Source organism: Zootoca vivipara, chromosome 13, assembly GCF_965207765.1.
Source record: "Zootoca vivipara chromosome 13, rZooViv2.hap1.1, whole genome shotgun sequence".
NCBI lineage: Eukaryota > Metazoa > Chordata > Lepidosauria > Squamata > Lacertidae > Zootoca > Zootoca vivipara.
In genome coordinates this window covers 5,607,771-5,627,179 of record NC_142596.1, presented here as the reverse complement: position 1 = coordinate 5,627,179, position 19,409 = coordinate 5,607,771, and the positions used below count along the sequence as shown (strand labels likewise).

Sequence of the window (19,409 nt, the reverse complement as noted above, 5' to 3'; positions counted from 1 at the left end):
CACTCAGGACTTGCTTGTGGGCATCCCATAATAGGCATCTGGTTGGCCTCTGTGAGAACAGGATGCTGGATTAGATGGGCCATTGGCATTGGCCTGATCCAGGGGGGCTCCTGTTATGCACATAGGACATACACAGGGAAGAAACATGCAATTGTTTCATGTACCTGCCGTTAGGCTAAGGTGCAGGCTTATTTACAGGAAGAATTGGGACAAATTCTTTACAGTTCTATTTGAGAGCAAATGAGTACCACACACATAAGATCACACATTTACACACAGTGTTAATTAGTCTGGGATAATTACCATCCACACTAAGGTACATTGCAGTCTACTTGTTTTTAATTAATCAAAATATCTGAGATGCATAATTACCACCTTCTGGTTTTTCACCCAAAATCACAAAGAGACACGCACACACACACACGCACACGCACACACACACCACTTGTCAGTGAAGCAACCCTAACTGGCTGTGGTATACGGGCAAATAATGGGAGGGATTTTTTTTTTTGTGTGTGTGGTTCTTTCACAAGCCAGGTTGATGGGCTTGATCATGCGTGTCTTTCATGTGTCAACAATATGTATACACAGTCAGCACAGAGTCCTGCTTAGGTATACTAAAGGCCTCTCTCTGTGGCATCTTCCTTGCCACAGTGACCAACCAGATATCTCTGGGTAGCCCACAATCTCAGCATGAAGGGAGCACCCTCCTCTCACAGTTGGTATGTAGCAGCAGAGTGCGGCTGAATGTGAACAAAACTGCCAGTGATAGATCCATTCTCCATGCCTTCCATCTAACCCTGGTGCCCTTCAGTGGTTTTTAGACTACAGTTCCCATCAGCCCCAGCCAGCATGGTCTATGATAAGATTTGGGTAGATGCATGAATGTGCATGGGGATTACGGGTCCTGCGGTCAAACCCCGGGGTAACTGGAGCATGTGTGAAGGACTCTGGCCAGCTGACACGCTCCATCAGCCTCTCTGCACCACACACTTAAGAGGGGAGTTGCCCATTTCACTCCTCTGCAATTATAGGCTCTACAGGAACAGATCCGTGTGAGGGATAACCTCAGTTACGGGACGAATTCGACACTGAAGAGCCTGGAGATGCGTCAGTTATCTGGTCTGGGAGATCTCAGAGGTCGGGTTGCAAGGTAATTTTTTCTTTGTTGTTGTTATTTCTCTAGCAGCTAAAGCAGATTTCTGGGTTTTTTGGGGGGAGGTGGGCAGGCAGAATCAGCCATACTTGCAACCACAGTGGCACTGAAGCAAACCAGAGAAGCAGCTGCTTCTGCAAAGCTTTGTATGCTTTGGGACTGAATATAATCTATAGATCAGCCTTACCCAGCCTGAGGACCTCCAAACATTTTGGACTACAACTCCCATCAGCTCTCACATCATACAGCTGTGCTGACTGGGGCTGATGGGAGTTTTGGTCCAAAATATCTGGAGTGCCCCAGGTTGGGGTAGGCTGCTGCATATTCTACATACTGTGTTATGGTTCCTCTCCAGTCACGCACAACACCAATAGTAATCAACAAGGTGTTTTGCAAAGACTTCATCCCAGCCTAAAACATTCAGTTCTTCACATGTAAAAGATCAGTATTTTCAAAGCAATGACTCAGGCAAAGTCTCTAGTGGAGGTCTGTTTCTCGTTTTCTCTCCACTATCTTTTTGCCTTCCCCACTTTAAAGAAGACAAAGAGAAAATGGTGGCAATACTGATGGGGAATGACTGCCTTTGGGTCACAGCTCAGCAGCTGAAGACCAGCTGAAGGGAGCAATCAGCAAAATTCCCTGTCCATGACAATTTGTTGATCATTTGTTCTCCCACACAAGGAAAGCAAAAATAGCACACTGAAGCCTACTGCTTCTGCACATTAAACTGTCAGGTGTTTCTGAAAGCTAGTTGTTGTTTTCTTCCTTGTAGGTGTCATCATATTCTTTGAAAAATTGTAGGTGTAATTGTGCCAGTGATCAGGGATGTGCATTGTTGTGAGTCAGAAAAAGCAGGCTGCTGCCCTTTGGTGGTAGAACTTGGGGTATCTTGCAGCATGGCAGATTATCCTTCTTTGTAGAAGATTATGTGAGAAAACGGTTGTGGACCAAAAACACACCCACTTGGGGGGGTCTGAGCCATTCACTGGCTTGCCACTGCCTTGCTCAAGGGCAGTTTCAGATCTGTTTATAACAAGGATGGGGCAGAGAGAGAGATTTGATTATGGTTGCAAAACTTTCTATGTGAACCTTCTAAAGTTGCCCTTACTGAAAGCAATACACAAAGCAAGGCACATCTCTGAACATGCTAGGGGAAAGTGTGCAGAAAACACATAAATTTGTGAAAACAACACAAAACATGCATTCTATTAAGGAAAATTGTTTGCAAAAATGTGTGTGTTGGGCAAAATTGCATCCTAAATGAAAACGTTAGGCTAAATAGTCACTAAAATACTGACAACTGTTTGGGAGGACTTTCTTTTTTAATTGCAAATGATGGGCTAGGTGCATTAAACCAAATTTGAGATTGGAACAATGAGGGGGAACCAAAATTGGCAGATTCATCCATTCCATGTTTATTCCTATAATTTTGACTGTATTTCCTAAGACGGCAGGCTGGTTCAATCACCAGTTAAATTACTACTTGACATGTACATTATATGCATACACATGCATTCTTGAGAATGCAGAAATGTCTTACAACAGGATGGGCTATTTGTCCATCCAGCCCTGCATTGCCTCCTCCATTCACCTGCTACTTGATCCTTCTACCTGGAGATTCCAGGGACTGAGCCTGGGACCTCCTATGGGGAGGGATCATAGCTCCTTGGCAGATCATTTTTCAGCCCCAACGGTCCCTAATGACACATGTGGTAACATACATGAAGTTGCATTAATAGACTTAAGCCAGGCCACATGTCAGTCTACCCCAGAATTGCTTACTCCAGCTTTCTCTGACCTGGCATGCTCCAGATACCCCCATCATCCCTGACCAGTGGCCATGCTGGCTGGGACTGGTGGCATTGGGAGCCCAGCAACATTTGTAGGGCACCAGATGTTAGGGGAAGGCTGGTCTACTCTGAATGGAAACAGCTCTTTCAGGGACTTAGTGCCCCCCCATCTCCATCCTCCATCCAGGGCACAAGAGGCATTATTAAAATGTAAGGACATAGTCTAGCTTGGCAAGGGCAATTAAGCAGAGTGTGAAGCAGGATTGACGTGGATTGTGGCCTGGAGAAAGTCCTGGGAGTTTGATAGAGAGTCTTGGTGGACTCCATTCAACCTATGAGCCACCACCACCAGTCTATTTCTTTTTGCTGAGGGATCCGAAACATTTAGCTATGATTTCTCCTTCCATTCCACTCTTGCTTTTTCTGTGTTTCCCTGTGACACAGTTGTTGCGTCTGCTCATTTATAATGTGTTGTTGTTGGCACCCATCTGTCTCGGAAGACAGTGGAAGAGTGTGCCTTTGGGGGGGTGAAGTCAAACCATTGGAGAGTTATAGCACCTGCTGTGGCTGTAGAGACCAATATAGGAGAGACATGTTTTGTTGCTGCTGGGGCAGTTGAAGGCATCCAGTTGTGCTGATGCAGATGCACGATGGCATTTTTTTCTTTCTGTGCTCCTCCCGGGGTCATTCTTCTTTTGGTCACTGCTGTGGATACACAATCAGACTGATTATCTCCAGGTGCTGTGGTTATCTGCGAGGGATTCCCACATGGCACAATTAATGTTGCCAGCCTTCATGTCACATTTGTAGACATCTTTGTACTGCAGAATTGGTCTGCCAGTGGGCCTGGTACTTGAAGCCAGCTCCCCATAGAGCACATCCTTGGGGATCCTGCCATCTTCAAGTCCGTGGACGTGACCAAGTCAGGGTAGATGTTGCTGAGACAGGAGTGTGAACATGCTGGGAATGTGGGCTTGAGAGAGCACATCTTTGTTTGAGACTCTGTCCTGGCATTTGATGCCCAAAATCTTCCTGACGCAAGCACATGTGGAAAGTGTTTAGGCATCACTCCTGAGTGTTGTAAGTTACCCACAACTCGCTTCCATAAAGCAATGTGTTCAACACACAAACCTGGTAGATCTTCATCTTGGTATTGGTTGTTAGCTTCACATTCTCACATACTTACCAGTACTCTTTTGTCAATTGTCAATTGAGAGGTTGCTGGTTATGGTGGAGCTCAAGTAGACAAAATCATCTACCACCTAAAGAATGTGGTAACCAATGCTGATTTGTGTGGAGTGCTCAGTGGCATGGTGTGGAGAGGGGCTGAGGGGGGCCATCACCCTGAGTGCAATTTGGGGGGGGCATCACAGTGCCCTGCCCCGTTGTGAGCTGTTGCATCCTGAGGGCAGCTGACAAGGACGCAACAGGCATGCACCCTGGCCCCTGCGAGCCCAATGCCGCTCACAAAAGCAGCGCTGAGCTTGCAGGGGCCAGGGTGCACACCTACTTGGGGCACCCTGCATCATTTTTGCAAATCTTGCAAAGTAACACTGAGCTTGTGGGGCAACGTGAATGTACCCCACTTTACAGCAGTGGGTAGGGGTTGCTCTGGCGGTGTGCCCTCCCCCCCGCCGCCCATGGTGTGCTGGCCCCTGCATGCGTATGCCCCGGGTGCAGGCAGGGAACACTGCACCACTGGGACATTCTGACCCAAGGTGTTAGTCTTCATCCAGCTGATGATAAGGTCAAACTCCATGGAGATGAGTCTCTGTAGAGCTTCCTCAGAGTACTCTGTCAAGGCTGGGGTGTAAGAACCAAGCCAGGGATAATGGTTTGTTTATTCTCAGCACAAGCCAGGAGGAAATCAAATGGGCACGGTTTACAGCTTACAGTGTTGTGTGAACATGACCAAAGGCTAGCCATGTTACCGCTCTCAGGATGTTTTGTTGCTCAGAATAATGGCAGTGTAAGACCTGAGGAACATAGTTCAGGATCCAACGTCCCAACAACACAGTTCTCACATTGCACAGCACACCCTGCAAAGCCCTGTGAGAGGCTTTTTAGCTTGCATGCCCCACAGGTGAAGGGTTCTTAGCTCCTGAATCTGCAGCTTAGTAGAGGATGTTGAGCCACATCTCATTTGCCACTTTAGTTGCTCTTGCAGTATGTCCTGACACTGACACTGGTGTGTGTAACAGCTGAGCTGTGGGCAGAGGGAGGTCGCATTCTCCCTGCTATTGCTTTCTATCCCCCATAACTGGCTCTGAATGTTAGACTGCCTCTGAATGTGGAAGTTTCATGCAGCTCTCATTACTAGCCAAGGATGGACTGACTAATCCTCTGCAAATCTGACTAACCCCCTTTCAAAGCTGTGTCAGGAACTCTGGAGGGTCACACTGACCATCCTCTGTTGCACTGGAACAGGCTGTTCAAAGAGGAACATCATGCTGCGATGGAGGCCAGGGAGGGCCCACCTTACTTCAAAACATCTTTTCTGTGCCTTCCTCACAGAGCGCAAGGCGTGTTGTTTGGCACAGCTTTGGCAGAAGTAATAGAACAGTGAGTTTTTTCACATTATGCAGCCGCTTCTTAGAACTGTCAGCGATTTTAAAAAGGCTTTTCAGCTACACAGTGGAAGAAATCCTCCCTTTACCTCTTTGAGATCTGGAAGACAGCACTGTGCCATAATTTTACAGTTTATTTTAGACACTCACTCTGGTTTGTCAAGATTATACTATCTAGCACAAAAACCAGCTCTTTCCGATTGCTTTTGTGTTGGTGAGCCCGCTTGCTGCTGCTGCTGCTGCTGCTTTTCAAATCCAGATCCTTTCAGAGGTTTGCAAACTGATTTCTTTCTATGAGTCCAAGTCAGATGTTGGGAAACATATCCAAAACAGGAGGTGTTAAAAAGTGCTTGAGTAAAAATAAATAAATCACATTAGAACAGGCAAATCTTAACATGTGTAGCACAATCCTACATCTGTTTACTCAGAAGTAAGCTCCACTGTGCTCTGTAGGGCTAAGTGTGTTTAGGATGACAGTAGCCATGCTAGTCTGTGGATGCTCACAAATTTATTATGGCAAAAGTACAGAAGGTGTAGTTACATTATTAACAGGGGCCATTCTCAAAAAAGCTATCTTAATTCAGCCCACATTCCACTGAATCTTTTGATTTATTGTAATTCAACCTTTCATATTGCCTAAGACTTTGCACACAGTGCAATCCGATACACGCCTCCTCATAAGCAAGTCCTACTGAGTTCCGTAGGACTTATTTCCTAGTAAGAATGCATGAGATTATAAGCCAACACACTTAACTGTTTTGATTTGCTGACTGCTGTGCCCATGGAAAAAATCAGGTAACTAAAAAAAAATAAAAATCAGTTGTGAAGTATATTGCGTAGCACATGTTAACACTTGACCCTTTTCCAACTAAAGAAAATGGGGGAAAGTTTTTTATTCTTCCTAATTTGAATACTGCATTATGTTTTAGAAATGACCTCATTTCAAGTTAGCCTATGCCAAAAAATATATTTCTTATTCGGCTTTCCTGGGGGAAAAAACCTATTCGTTGGAAAAAGTTATTTCCTGGAGCAGAAATCCTAACATCTCAAATACCACAATGGTGTGTGGGCTTAGCCCATCTCAAATACCACAATGGTGTGTGGGCTTAGCCCATTTCTCCGTGCATGCGCTATGTTGACGCTGCCGTGGTGAAATTAGAACTGCATTTAGGTGACAGACGCAGGTGGCGCTGTGGGTTAAACCACTCAGCCTAGGGCTTGCCGATCAGAAGGTTGGCGGTTCGAATCCCTGCGACGGGGTGAGCTCCCGTTGCTTGGTCCCAGCTCCTGCCAACCCAGCAGTTCGAAAGCACGTCAAAATGCAAGTAGATAAATAGGAACCGCTACAGCGGGAAGGTACGTTTCCGTGCCGTGCTCTAGTTCGCCAGAAGCGGCTTTGTCATGCTGGTCACATGACCTGGAAGCTGTACGCCGGCTCCCTTGGCCAATAATGCGAGATGAGCGCCGCAACCCCAGAGTCGGTCACGACTGGACCATTACCTTTAGCCCTTCTGGGAAGCAGGTTTTCTGCGGGGAGGAGGGGAAGAACCGAGAGCGGCATCAGCTGCTGATTCAGCAGCACCTAAGGCGCATCTACACTTCCGTTTGTGCTGCGATTCCTAGGCACGAGTCCAATAGGTTTTATTTTGTCCTACTGCTTTCATAGGGAAAACTTGTTGTTTACTGCCAACCTGTGCCTAGACAAATGGAAGTGTGAAGGGCAGGAAAGTTAACACTAGGGCACAGAGCTGCAGTTAAGTCTGGGATTCTACCAGTATTTCCTCTTCCCTCGCTCTTGGGATAAGAGAGGGTGTAATGACAGATCTTCCCTAGTAGGCCCCCCCTCCCAGTGCAACAAATTAAGCTAGTAGAGGGAACACTAGCAGGCTAGTCATTTGCAGGCATCTTAATACAGTACTAGTTTCTGGAAGCCACAGGAGGAGAGAGTGCTCTTGTGTTCATGTCCAGCTTGTCAGCATCCCACAGACACTTCTCTATCCACTGTGAGAACTGAATGCTGGACTAGATGGGCCATTGGCCTATAGAGGATGCCACACAGAGGAGAGGATTATGCTAGGCAAAAGAGTGTGTGTAAGAAAGGTGTTGATTGCTAAAGCCAGACAATTATCTAGCTATCTAGCTATCAAATTTGTATACCGCACTATACTAGCATGCTTATCTGGAGCATAAAGGTAAAGGTAAAGGACCCCTGACAGTTAAGTCCAGTTGCAAATGACTCTGGGGTTGCGGTGCTCATCTCGCTTTACTGGCCAAGGGAACCGACGTTTGTCCGCAGACAGTTTTTCCGGGTCATGTGGCCAGCATGACTAAGCCGCTTCTGGCGAAACCAGAGCAGCACACGGAAACACCGTTTACCTTCCCACTGGGGCAATACCTATTTATATACTTGCACGTTGACATGCTTTCAAACTGCTAGGTTGGCAGGAGCAGGGACCGAGCAACCGGAGCTCACCCCATCACAGGGATTCAAACCACCAACCTTCTGATCAGCAAGCCTTAAGCTCAGTGGTTTAGACCACAGCACCACCTGTGTCCCCTCTGTATCTGGATATATCTGGAGCATACATGGGGTTTATTTCTGGGTAGCAGGCAGAGAAAGCTTTTCAGGAACCATTTTTTCCTGAAAGTTGGGGAGAGCTGGTAGCTTTTATGCAGGCAGCAAAAGCCAGTTCAAAAGAGGGACTGTGTACCCCAAGTCCACTTTTTACTAGACAGATTTGGATGTTTCTTGAACAGAAGCCTTCCTTGAACTGATGTCCTCCAAAAGTTTTGGATCACAGCTTCCATCAGTCCCAGTATCATATAACCTTGCTGGCTGAGGCTGATGGGATTTGTAGCCCAGAACATCTGCCATGAGGGCTTACCATTTTATGTTACCTATGGATTTTTGTATTGTTGTGCAACTAGGAATCTCTTGGTAAGAGTCAAGCTTGGCTGCCATCCATCACAGTAGTTTCTGAGGAAACACAAAAATGAAAACATACAGTATTCTGGAATTTTCACCCTATTAAATTTGCTGCCACATGGAATCTGTACATCAGCTTTATTTGATGCATCAGACATGTCACCTGACTTCACATATGCGGAATTCATATAACTTATACTGGACTATTATTTATGTTACAGTTTTCATGGACTGTTATTTCTGTTTTAGATAGCCTTCATATTGGTTGTTCAACTTCAATAAAACTTAAATTTAGTATCATGATGCATTTTAATTGATACACGGGTCTTCAGTTGTTTATTGGTTGTTATCCATATCTGTATTACATTATATCATATTATAGTGGAGGTTTGTGTCCACTGTTGTATATGAGCTTTATCACCAATTTATCATTTTTATCATTAACTAGCTGGCCCTGCCACGCGTTGCTGTGGCTTAGTCTGTGAAATGGGCCCTCAGAGTCTTTCTTCAGACCCCCCTGTAGGCCCCCCTGTGGTTTTGTCTGTGAAAGGGGTCTTCAGAGTCCCCCTTCAGACTCCCCTACAGGGGGATCTGAAGGGGGACTCTGAGGGACCATTTAGGGCCTACAGGGGGGTCTGAAGGGGGACTCTGAGGGACCATTTAGGGCCTACAGGGCCTGGCAGGGCCAGCTAGTTTTATATAAAACACAGGAGCTAGGTCTATTATCTTAGCAGTTTCTATATTCAACAACTGTTAATTGTGTACATGGAAATCCATTCCCCATGTTTGTTATACAACTCAGTTACCAGATACAATTTTGTCCAGCACCTCTCTCTGATGTGAGCGTAACTAAGCCAGTGGCTGCCAACTGTGACACAGTTGTGCCAGAAGAGAACAGCCGTTGGTATTATGAACAGGAACAGGCCAGGTAGGGAGATCAGTGAATGAGGAGGTGATTACACATGTGGAGAAGTTGCAGGATCAAAAGGAAGTGGAGACCCGGGCTCTAGGGGATTCACATGAGAACCCATTTTCAAAATAGTTTGGCTCTATGTGGACACTGCACAGAGGATCAACACTGAATCAGCTCTGACACCTTTGTGGCTGGGTTCAATGGCAGAGCACCTCTTTTGCATACAGAAGGTCCCAGGTTCCATCTCCAGGTGGGGCTGAGGGAAACCTCCTGCCTGAAATCCTGGAGAGCTGCTGCTAGTCACTGTAGACAACACCAAACTATTTTTATTATTATTTATTCTGCACATACACCATATACAAGCAACACATTATAAAGGGGGGGGGGGGAGAAAAAGACAAAAGAGAAACTAAGTCAACATAACCTTCTTCCAATAAGGAATAATAATAATAAATACATTAATAAAAATACATTCACTTCCTCATTTAGCTTCTGTTCTAGTTACATTGTGTTGCTATTCTGTAAGAATCTATTACATCCTTTTCTCTCGCATATGTTATTTTATTTCTTAAATACTATCTATCCCTCCCCTCCTCCCCATTGCTTCCCTTCACCTGTGTGAGATCTTACTGTCACTAAATTGTTTCTAGTTGCTTTAGTATACAGTAATGGCATAAGAGCTTATTTCTATAATGTCTAGTGAATTGCGATTGCTTCTTTTATCCTTACATAACTTAACAATTGCCCATTAGAAGTTCTGCATTAACACCATATTTTTCATGTATTCCCCTATACATTTCCATTCTGTATTGGTTTTTTGGGTAGAGCAGCCCCTAATTGCTGCAGTCATAGACAACACCAAGCAAGATGGACCAATGCTCTGACTCTACTGCCAAACCTTCTGCTTTTCTTATGAGTAAGTTGGCATAGGTTCAGAGTGCGAGTTTGAAAACCCCCATGTGCCAGAAGTGTGTCCGAATTCAAACTTCTTCTTTTTTAAAGAGCACGGTAATAAAATTATCAACAATTAAATGACATTCTAGTCTGTGATAGTATGGCAGGTAAGGTGAGTATTTTTGGAATAAGCTGCCGGGAGGCAAGAGAAAAAGTGCCTATGACAACTCCAAATAATCCCTGTTGTTCCTGAATAGGTGTGATACTGGGCTAGCCAGATTGTCTGCTGAACACAAAGTTACCTATGAAAGACTACAGAACCTAAGCAAAGATCAGCAGGCGACCAAGTTGATATTGGAGTCTAAGATAAAAGAAGCAGAAATACAGGTAAGATATGAAAAAACAATGGATCCCACATAATTCTTAGTTACTGTATCAGATGTATCTGCTTTTCAGTTATGAATATCAAGGAAAACTGGAATATTTCCCAGTCCTAAAATAATTCTCAGCATAGGGCAGCCTGAAAAGGTGAACACAACCCTCAGCTCCATGAAGGAGAGCATAGTGTCCAGATCTTGAAAAGTCACATTTACTCTTTATTCCATTCTGGGTACTACATTTAAGAAGAGTGTAGACCAATGGGAATGTGTCCAGAGAAGGGTGATCAGGATGGAAACCAAGTCCTATAAGGAATGGCTGAAAAATATGGGCCTGGTTAGCCTGGAGAAGAACAGTTGAAGGGGAGATGGGTAGGGCAGTTTTTAGCTATCTGATGGGATGTCTCTCACACAAAAGATGGAGCAGGCATTTGTTCTCTCTCGGGCCACAGGGGCAGGACTAACACCAAGGATGGAAAGCAAACTGGAGTGAGACAAACCATGAGCTCAGGAGCTGACAAGCATGCTAAGCCAAGCCATAGTTTAGTGCAGCCAGCTGTTCAGCAGCAGCAGGACCAGAAGATGAGCAAAGTGGCTGTGATCTGTCTGGGTCCACACACCCACACTAAGCCATGATTTGGCTTATTGCTACATATGAACCACACACACACACACACACACACACACCCAGATGGCCATGAAATGCAAAAGACAAGAGTCTGTGACAATTCTATGTAAACAAGAGATGTGCTTTGACCATTTAGAAGAGCAATAACTGACAAAGGTGGGATCTGATTGTCCAGGGAGGGTCTTTTGAGAGGTGGCAATCTCTGTTGAGTGTTTTGAAAAGAGAGTGCTGCCACAGCTTGGTGTAGGTGACACCCTCCACCTCCAGCTAAGGGGTTGTGGGGGACAGAGCCTGATGCCAACAGTGTATGTGCAAAAGGGTTGGCAATGGAGAGTGAGAGGCAAAGAGAGCTGTGAGACAGCTGAAAACACCTTGAAGCTGAGAGGCTTCTCTCCTGGAATCTGATTTGGGTTAGTGGATCTGTTGCTTTCTAGGAGTGCCACCTGTTTTCCCTCCACTTATGCTCTGCTGGTATATGTGAATATGAACCAAATGTTACAAAACACCTCAGGTCCTCCAGGGGAAACCCAAATCCAGACTGTACACCTGCTGGAAGGTGGGAGCTCGTTTTGGCTTTACAGTACTGGCATTCTGTTTGAGGCAGCCCACAAAGATGCACACAATGCCAATAGAATTCTACAATGCCCTCTGCTGGAGGCCCACCTGGCTTCATCACTGCTCACCTTTCGAAGGTGACAGCTCGTGAAAGTCTTTGTGGCAGATGACTCTCATGTTGTTTGTAGATGTGGGCTAATGTAGTTGTTGAGCTGAGTTTACGGCTACCTATCTGTAGTTGTTGAGGTTATGCCGTTCTGATGCTTTTGCCTTGTTTCGTAATTTTTATTAACTGCCTTATATCCTTTGAAATCTGTTCGAAACCACCTGGGTTGGGGAATTCTTTTGGGATTGGAAGGCAGCAGGGAGAAAATGTCACAAACAGAAAATGTAAATGAGCCACCTGCCAGGCATGCTGTAGCAGCGGCTCTCCTGTATTAGCCGAGGTGGATCAGCAATCTCCTACCTTCTCAGACCCAGGATCCACCTTTAACCCAAATGTGCAATTGGGGACCCATTTTGTTAATCTTTTGCCATATATTTGCATGGTGGTGTTGCCCCTGATGCAACCCACCTTGGATCAGGCCACAGCCCACCAGTGGGTCTGGACATACCAGCTGAAGACCAATGGACTAGATGAACTACCGTAGATGAAATAACTCCCAACTCTATCTAGAGTTCTATGCACCACAATCCTGCATTTCTCCCCCACTGCGTTCTGCCGGATGCCTTTGGGAAAACTGCAAACAGGTCCTGGAAATGTCTTCTGACCCATCTGTCTTCTTGAAGAAAGCTCGTGTTTTTTATCCTGCCTTGCCAAGGCCCACTCACAATCTGGAAAGTCATTTGCAAGGAAATTTGTTCCATAAAAATATGTAAAGTCATCATCTCTCCCCCCCCCCCCAACATACCCAGCCTGCATTACTCTGCAGCGCTTTCGGTCTATTAGTCACAGTGGAAAAACGATCCCATGACATCCAAAACATCTGTACTGTATTTAGACATCTGTGGTTTTCCTCAGTAGGGGAAGAAGGTGGTCATCCTAAATCCAGCAGGCTGGCTATGCCTGGCTATTCAGATTCTAAACTGGGAAATTAGCCCCCAGTTGACCCATTTTAGTTTTCATCTTCCAAATGCTGTGCAGTCTTGAGGTTCAGCAGCAGGGATGGTGGATCTCTTTTGCTCCTGAAATTCCAAACAACCTCCCATCACACTTACACTGTGGTACTAAACACACCACCCAGGTGTGGGAGAAGCTGTGGGAGGCTGCAATGAAATCAACCAGATATGTTCCTTTTTGCTACCTTTTGAGTGTGGCCAAAAAGTGTGGCTGGAGATATTTTTTTAATAAATAAAATTGTTATTGTTTCACTGCTTTTTCTATTGCTTGTTGCAGGCTACCCTGGAAGGCTACCTTTGCCCTCAAAGGCAGAATATATAAATAAGTACACATTATCTGGATTGAGGCAGTTTAGTGCTACTGGTTTCACGGAGCTTGAGATGAATTTTCAGTTGCTCCCTGCACCAGCAGTTTAGTTTGGGATTGTCATCCTTGGTTCACTCCATTTTTACATGGAAGCCAGTCAGCCCATTTTATCTTGCTGTTTTCTGTATATATATATTGCTATTTGTTAAAAAGAAGAAGAATGAGAAGAAACTAATAATTAACCCCCCCAACCACCACCCCAGTGGAGAAACAAGGATGTACAACATGAAAGAGAAATTCAGAGAGGCTCATCAAGGAGCAAGTAACAGGCTCCTCACGAGTAACAAGTGGAACCTGAAACAAAATGTTACAGTACATTCTTTATATCCTCTCAGGAGTGGTCCTGCCTGCCAGCCAGGCTCTCCCCTAGAGGACCATTCCATTCCGCCCTCCTGACCCTCCCTCCTTTCCATCTTCCTTTTCTGATATTCACCGTTGACAGATGAACATGCTTGGTCCACATTCAGCTGGAGTGTTTTAGGCAGTGGCAGGTGGGGAGGGCTTCGTTTTTTCTTTAAAACTTTTTTAAAAAAACAACTACTGCAAATATCAGGGTTTATGCCAAGCTCTTGTGTCTCAGTGGACCTGTCTCAACTCCAGTCGTTTCAGTACTCAGCCTCCTCACCTTGCTTTTAGAGGGAGTGATTCCCTACTAGGGGCCGTGAAAGGGGACAAGGGTCCTGCAAGCAGGAAACGTTTAATCAACACTGGAAGGGACCTTTGCTGACCTTGATGTACTTTGGAATAAACATTACAAAAACATCTTAGTTGTGGGTAAGGGTACCGCTGGATAAGGGAGCACACACTCTTAAGTGCTGCGTGGAATGAGAGCTTTAATTCTGCTGACTGCAAGTCTGCAACAAAGCAACACCTCATGAGCACTTAAAGTCCCCAGTGTGCAAGCAAATGCAATCAGCGTAAGTGAATGTATACATATATCTATATCTATATATAACCCCATGGTTGGTTACCTGGCTTTGGGAACAGGCATCTGCGATGTCTATTTCTGATCTCTCCTCTCTCTCTCTAGCTAGGAATGTGTGGGTGGTCAGTGCTTCCCTCTCCTCTTGCCCCAGCTTCTGCTGGGTGTTTTTCTATACAGTACAGTGCTTCTGCTAGTCCCTAGCAAAAGCTCACAACAGTGACAAAATCCAAACTTAAGCCTTCATAGGCAAGACATCTGTTTAGCCTCCAAAACAGCCACTTTCTGCGTGATCATTCAGGTGGTTTTCATTCCAGGCAACCAAAGGTATAAGCACAGGTGTCCCCTCCCTTGGAGAAAGGGCCAAGATGGAAGATCATCTCCATCCAAAGGGTCTCTATTCTTTGGGGGGGGGGAGGAATCTCTCACTGTGGATCACTGTTACAGGATGGTTCTCATTCACTGGGTGGCCTTTTGTTTTCCTGAAGGATGTTGAGGAGTTTCATAAAAGCAAAATGAAAGGAGCTGTTTTAAGTTTCAGCTACTTTCAATTTTATCAGTTTATCAGTTTTCACTCATTTGCAGAGGTGTTTTATCCTTCGAAACCATGATTAAGTAAACAGGTAGCGGAAGAAATGTTCTTTCCTCCCTTTCAGATTTCACACCTTTTAAGCAGAATAGAACAATCAATCATGCAACAGGAAGCCAAACTGAAGCTCACCTATAAAGAGAGCAACCAACAGCTCCACCTTCTGGACACAAAGTGAGTGTCACCATATATTTCAAAATCCAGTTTTCTAAGTTTGTAAAAGTTTGGTGTGAAACCACAGAAGACTTTTGGGTAAGCAACCTTCTGAGAACTAAAATAAAAGGCTTGTTTGCAAACCACAATTATCTATATTTGCATAATGGGAAAAAAATCAATCAGGAAAAAGGTTTCACGCTACAAAACCTTTTTTAAAAAATTGGACAACTTAATTGGGGATAAGCCTATTAAAGTCTGTTAGTTAAATAAATGGAGCCTCTTTGTTAAAAGGCAGTGTAGTTCTAAGTACCAGATGTCAGGGGATGAACAACAGTGGAGAGGAGGGCTGCTTCTGTGTGATCTCCATATTCCCCAGGCTACTGTTCACTGCTGACCACAAATGAAAGTGGAATGCTGAGCTATAAGGAAGCAATGGGGTAGTTCTTGCCTCTTTAACCTTGCATGTTTCAACATAAGCTCATTTTCCTCAGGTCAGAGTCTCTTATGAATCCAAAATTATTGTTTTAAAATTCATTTATGATGTACTGTGTAATTAAACATTAACATTGTCTCAGATTTTAAATCACTAACTGATTAATTTGCCAACATTTGGTATTTTACACTTTTTCCTTTTACAAAAAGCCACACTAGAACAATATAAATTTGAATATTTGCAAGGAAATTCAGTTCAGTTCTGCCAAATTCATTCAGAGGTTATGTTTAAAAAATATTTTCTCTTAATTCATTTTATTCCCCTAGATTACAGGATGCCATTGATTACCTCAGTAACCAGATCTCATCTGCACGAAGCTGGATGGAACAGGAGCATGACCGGTTTGAGAAAGAGTTTCTGCAGAAGATTGATCAACTGTCCCTGGCCATTAAGGAAAAAAGTGTACGTTTCCTGTCTTCCAAAAGCTCCTGAAAAGTAATTTTACAATCCTGGCCACCCACCCACACAAACACACCTGGAAAGACCTTCACAACCCCCCCTTCTAGATCTTGCTATGGTGCAATTAGGGCTGGACCTCATGCCTGATATCCAGGGCCACTCAGCCCAGGGGCCCCCCAAATAACCACCCAGGAGGCAGCAGCAAACAGACTCACCATCAGCAACTGGGTCCACCGGGGGCCGATGCTGGTCACTATTATATCCTTGCTTTCCTCTGAATTATTAAAACATTTTAGAGTTAGTGGGTAGCCAGCCGGGGATGTGCATGGTTACAGATGTTCATTTTAATTAGCAAAAGCAAACTCCACTCTCTTCCTGCAGATGTAATGTAGACTTTTGAGTTGTGAGTTTAAATTGAGAAACTACTTCTGTAGAGTATTCTTTTTATAAAAAGATCAGAGTTGCCAACTGTTTTTTTGTTTTCTGCTCCAATATATTAAGAATGTAAAACTTTACAACTTAATAAATATACATTGTGCCTAAAGGGGACCACTGAGTCCAAGGCCTAAAATCGCTTAGCCACACCAGTGCTATGGGCTCTGGAAATGTATTGTTACTTCAACACCTCCCCAAATCTTCCTATGCCCTCTATAGAATGGTTCTGAGGCCCCTCACCATACATATTTGATCCTAGTTTCTTTTAACTAAGCATAATTAGAAAAAAAACACAGTTCCCTGATTTCAGATGTAATAGAAAACTATAGGTAAAGGTAAAGGTAAAGGTAAAGGAACCCCTGACCATTAGGTCCAGTCGTGACCGACTCTGGGGTTGCGCGCTCATCTCGCATTATTGGCCGAGGGAGCCGGCGTATAGCTTCCAGGTCATGTGGCCAGCATGACAAAGCCGCTTCTGGCAAACCAGAGCAGCACATGGAAACGCCGTTTACCTTCCCGCTGTAGCGGTTCCTATTTATCTACTTGCACTTGGATGTGCTTTCGAACTGCTAGGTGGGCAGGAGCTGGGACCGAGCAACGGGAGCTCACCCCGTCACAGGGATTCGAACCGCCGACCTTCTGATCAGCAAGCCCTAGGCTCAGTGGTTTAACCACAGCGCCACCTGGGTCCCTAAACCATCTCATCCTAAACCAAATCTGAAGCTTCCATTTTCCAAGGAGAATGAAAAGAGCATGTAAGCCTGAGATTTGAGCAGATTTATTCTCATAAGAGCGAGCCAGTTCCCCATTATATTTGAACTGAGTTTCAGCCTCCTGCTGTGATGCCTTAGTGCCTCCTGCTGTGATGCCTTAGTGCCTCCTGAGGCAAGCCATCTCACCTTTATTTGTGCCAGGGAAATCCTGCAAAAAAGAAAAAAACCCTTGCAGACCACAGGCCTTGGTTCATGTGGGGTCTTCCTGAATGACTTAGCCTAGAAATTAACCATGTGGCAGTTTTATCTTATCATTGCAAGTCTTAAATTGTTTGACTGATCCCAGGAAATGGACAGCAGCGCCTTAGAGATGCAATTCAGCGAGATCCAAGGGAAACTTAATAAAATGGAAGACGGGCAAAAGATCACCACAGAAGAACACGGAGCAAAGAAGACGGAAGACAGAATCAACATCCAGCTCAGCAAGCTTCAGATGGATATTAATGAAGATATAAAAGAAGTGAAAGCCGAGGTTAATGCTGGTAAGAATGCGTTTATTGATGTAATAACCTGGCCAGCATTGTGGCTCCCACTCAAAAATGACAACAGGGGCACTTTATTGGAAGTAAAGAAGTGAACGTTTCTATAGCAGACTAATGGGGCCAACTCAGCATTGGAGAAAGAGCGACTATCGGGGCTACGGTTAAGGTGTCCAAATAAATATATAAATTAAAATTTCCACCAGCCCTGTTAGGCGGCCTTTTTCTTAAAAAACCTTTCATGCTGATAAATAAATTGGGATTACTTATTGATGAAAAGCTTTCATGGAAACCCTGTCTGGATGCAATCAAGCTATTATCTGCCCACTCTACTGGACAGGTTCCTCCACAACGAAAGTGGGGCAATTAATCCAGCCATCAAGATCTATATGTCAAAGATCATTGCACAAATGCTTTATGGGGCTAAGATTTGGGGAAGCAGTATCAAATCAGAACTAGAAGCCCAACAAAATAAATTCATGAGGCAGATATTGGGGCTTCCACCAGCGACGCTGGCAACTCACCCCAGAGCCCAATTGGGTCTCCCCTCAATGACAGCCAGAATAGATCAAACCTATCTGGTGCAGACTTAATGCCTTTGAGGACCATATCCTTACCAAGCTCTGTTAGTTAGAGCAACTAAGAACAGGTGGCTGGGTGCAAAAGTGTTAATAAGCTTAGGGCTTACAATCTACAAATCTATATATATATAAAAGTAAATGTCTGTTTGTACAAAATCAAAAATCTCCGAAAGTTCTTGACCGATTGTTTTGAAATTTCGACACAACGTTCCAATCGAATATGGGAGTGTTTGTAGATTATTAGATTATATAGATGTAACACCTGTGACAGGTAAAAATATGGTTTTTTGGAAATGCAGCGCCATCTATTGGACGTCAAAGCAACACACCCTATGGTAAAGTTCTTTACTCCCAGGATGCCTTGGGGTACGCAGTGGCGTCCTTCCGGTGCGCCCACGTAAAGGTACTAGGAGTGGATGGCCGGCAGCTACTTCTGGGAGAGCAAGGGTTCGATCCTCTCCCTTTGTCGCCAGCACCTCGGCTTTCCCCGCCACCCTCGGCATGTCCGCCTTCAATAAGGACCTGCAGCTGACTGACTGCCCCCTCGGCTGCCAGAATCTGCCAGGGGAATCAACCACCCCCTCCCCAAAATGTACATACAGTAGGCGACTCCTTTTGGGAGACCGGGGGCTGGATCCTGTCCCTTCGCCGCCACCGCCTCTCCTCTCCCCCCCACCCTCAGTATGTCCGCCTTCGATAAGGGACTACACCTGGACTGCCTGCCCCCTCGCCCACCAGGATCCCCCGGGGGAACCACCCAGGCCCTTCCCAAAATGTGCATACGATATACAAGGGGGAGAGAGGGATTGGGGTGGAGGGTCATGTAACGTGGGGGGAAGATGATGCCACGCGCCGGGGGCAACAGAGAGAGGGGTGTCATTATGTCATCCCTCTCTCCTGGGAAACAGGGACCCTGACTGAGCCACAGCAACGCGGGGCCGGGTACACCTAGTGGATAAATATTTAGTCCTCAGTCCATGTGACCTAAGAAATTTGATATTTGCTCAGGATGCCAACCAAGATAGACCATCCATAATGGTTGCCCGTTATTCTATTTGGTGCCCCCAAATCAAGATCAACCACTCAAGGCCCCATTACCTTGAGACACTGACTTTCCCGCAGCTGTGTAGGGCGTTTGTTGAACTAAGGTTCCAACAGATGCCCTCAGAGTATTTAGAGGGGAGATACCTGGGAATTCCCCATATGGAACACAGGTGCATATATGGATACAATCAAGCTGGGGGTGTCGCACATTTCCTGCTGCTTTGCCCTTTAAATTCAATGCCCATA

At 45.1% G+C, this 19,409-nt stretch overlaps 1 protein-coding gene across 2 annotated transcripts in view; it reads left to right on the top strand.

The window, feature by feature from the left end:
- Positions 1 to 19,409, top strand: part of FAM81A (family with sequence similarity 81 member A) — a 39,828-nt gene that overhangs the window by 16,170 nt on the left and 4,249 nt on the right. For both annotated transcript variants that reach the window (XM_035132252.3, XM_088657295.1), the window contains exons 4-8: positions 1,035 to 1,153; positions 10,504 to 10,633; positions 14,871 to 14,977; positions 15,719 to 15,854; positions 17,346 to 17,541. In XM_035132252.3, the coding sequence (XP_034988143.1) occupies positions 1,035 to 1,153; positions 10,504 to 10,633; positions 14,871 to 14,977; positions 15,719 to 15,854; positions 17,346 to 17,541 (688 nt within the window). The remainder of the gene's footprint in view (positions 1 to 1,034; positions 1,154 to 10,503; positions 10,634 to 14,870; positions 14,978 to 15,718; positions 15,855 to 17,345; positions 17,542 to 19,409) is intronic.